The following is a 1346-nucleotide window of genomic DNA, read 5'->3' on the forward strand; positions in this document are numbered from 1 at the left end:
TTAGTAGCAGCGCAGAAAGAACGTGTTGCAAGCAGTTCCCCTCAAACAGTCACAGAGTCGACCGATGCGTGGCCCGTGCTTCATAGCACAGCGTTCACCCACATCACACTGCAGAGATCAGAGAGAGACGCCTCAAAACTTTGTAACAGTCTGCCCTCTCTCTACACGATTACTTAAATGGCTTTTTTACTGACAAAAACGTGTACAGTGATAAGTTTACATCTTTGTCAAACTTGACAGAGACCAGCACTTCTTAATTCACGTATCTTTATGGTCAATACGTTTTGATGTGTATGTTTTGCTCTTGTCGATCTAAATAAAAGATATTAAAAATACAAACAAATTTAGTTTACCCTTGGAATGACGCTGGCTTTTTTCTCCAGTGATATCCTGTTGTCTTGGTCTCCCTCCAGAAGTCCCTCGAGTGCGTCAACCTTTGCGTAATGTGACAATGCAGATATGAACGAAATTTTAATTGACTCAGTCTAAGAAAAAAAATCAATTCACAGAGAAATATGACCAACATTTTCATAAAAAAAACGCCATTCAATCGCCTTTATGATACTACTGATGAACGGATTTCATAAACTTAATGTGATTTTTTGGCATGTATCTCTGTAAAATTAATATTTCACTCTGTATCAACAAGTGGTATCATCCTATACTCATTTGCTCTGTTTGAAAAAAAACAACATAGGTCTACTTTCAACTAATCTCATTTACACAATAGGATATGCATTTTACAAAGAAAGAGTTTGGTTCAGAATTGAATAATATCGCCATAAATCAAACTTCAGCACGACTGAATAATGACAGGAGCTGCCCAACACATGCTTCTCACTGAAAAAAGCAGCCAGCGTATTCGCTTACCAAGTCCCTCGTGACGAACTGCTCCTCTTGTGAAGAAAGTCGGTTGTCTACTGACATCTGCGCTTGGCACACAACGCTGAGTACCGACAGGCAAATGCCCAGGTACATGGCTGCGCGGACGTTGTCCATGGTGCTGAAAACTTTAGCGAGGATGAACCCGATACGGCAGATCAAATAATACAACACTTCGTGCTCTGCTGTGGTTTGCGTTTAGATATTATTAGCCTACTTTCCGACTGATAGACTTGTTCTTTGGAAGTTTCGCCCAGATCGTGCTTGGTATTGCCACTGGTTGCTTTTATTGCTTCCCAGTGTTGCTCCGAAACTTCATTTATACTATTCCAGTCCCACGATTCTGATATATTCGTCTACGTCATCAACTCAGCGCTTCGAAACTTTTTTTTTTTTAACTATCTGCCCGAGAGAAGTCTCTAGGTCAATGATGACACACTGTTGCTGGCCCAAGAGACTCAACG

The 1346-nt window shown here is 40.8% G+C and overlaps 1 protein-coding gene across 1 annotated transcript; it reads right to left on the reverse strand.

Annotated features, from left to right (window-relative positions):
• Positions 1 to 1005, reverse strand: cart4 (cocaine- and amphetamine-regulated transcript 4). The gene is made up of 3 exons (XM_030789486.1): positions 871 to 1005; positions 354 to 434; positions 1 to 108 (listed from the first exon to the last, which is right to left on the reverse strand). Exons 1-3 carry the CDS (start codon positions 997 to 999, stop codon positions 1 to 3), a joined length of 318 nt encoding a protein of 105 aa, XP_030645346.1. The 5' UTR covers positions 1000 to 1005.
• Between the last annotated feature and the right edge of the window lie 341 nt (positions 1006 to 1346).

This window comes from Chanos chanos, chromosome 12 (assembly GCF_902362185.1).
Source record: "Chanos chanos chromosome 12, fChaCha1.1, whole genome shotgun sequence".
Taxonomy (NCBI): Eukaryota; Metazoa; Chordata; class Actinopteri; order Gonorynchiformes; family Chanidae; genus Chanos; species Chanos chanos.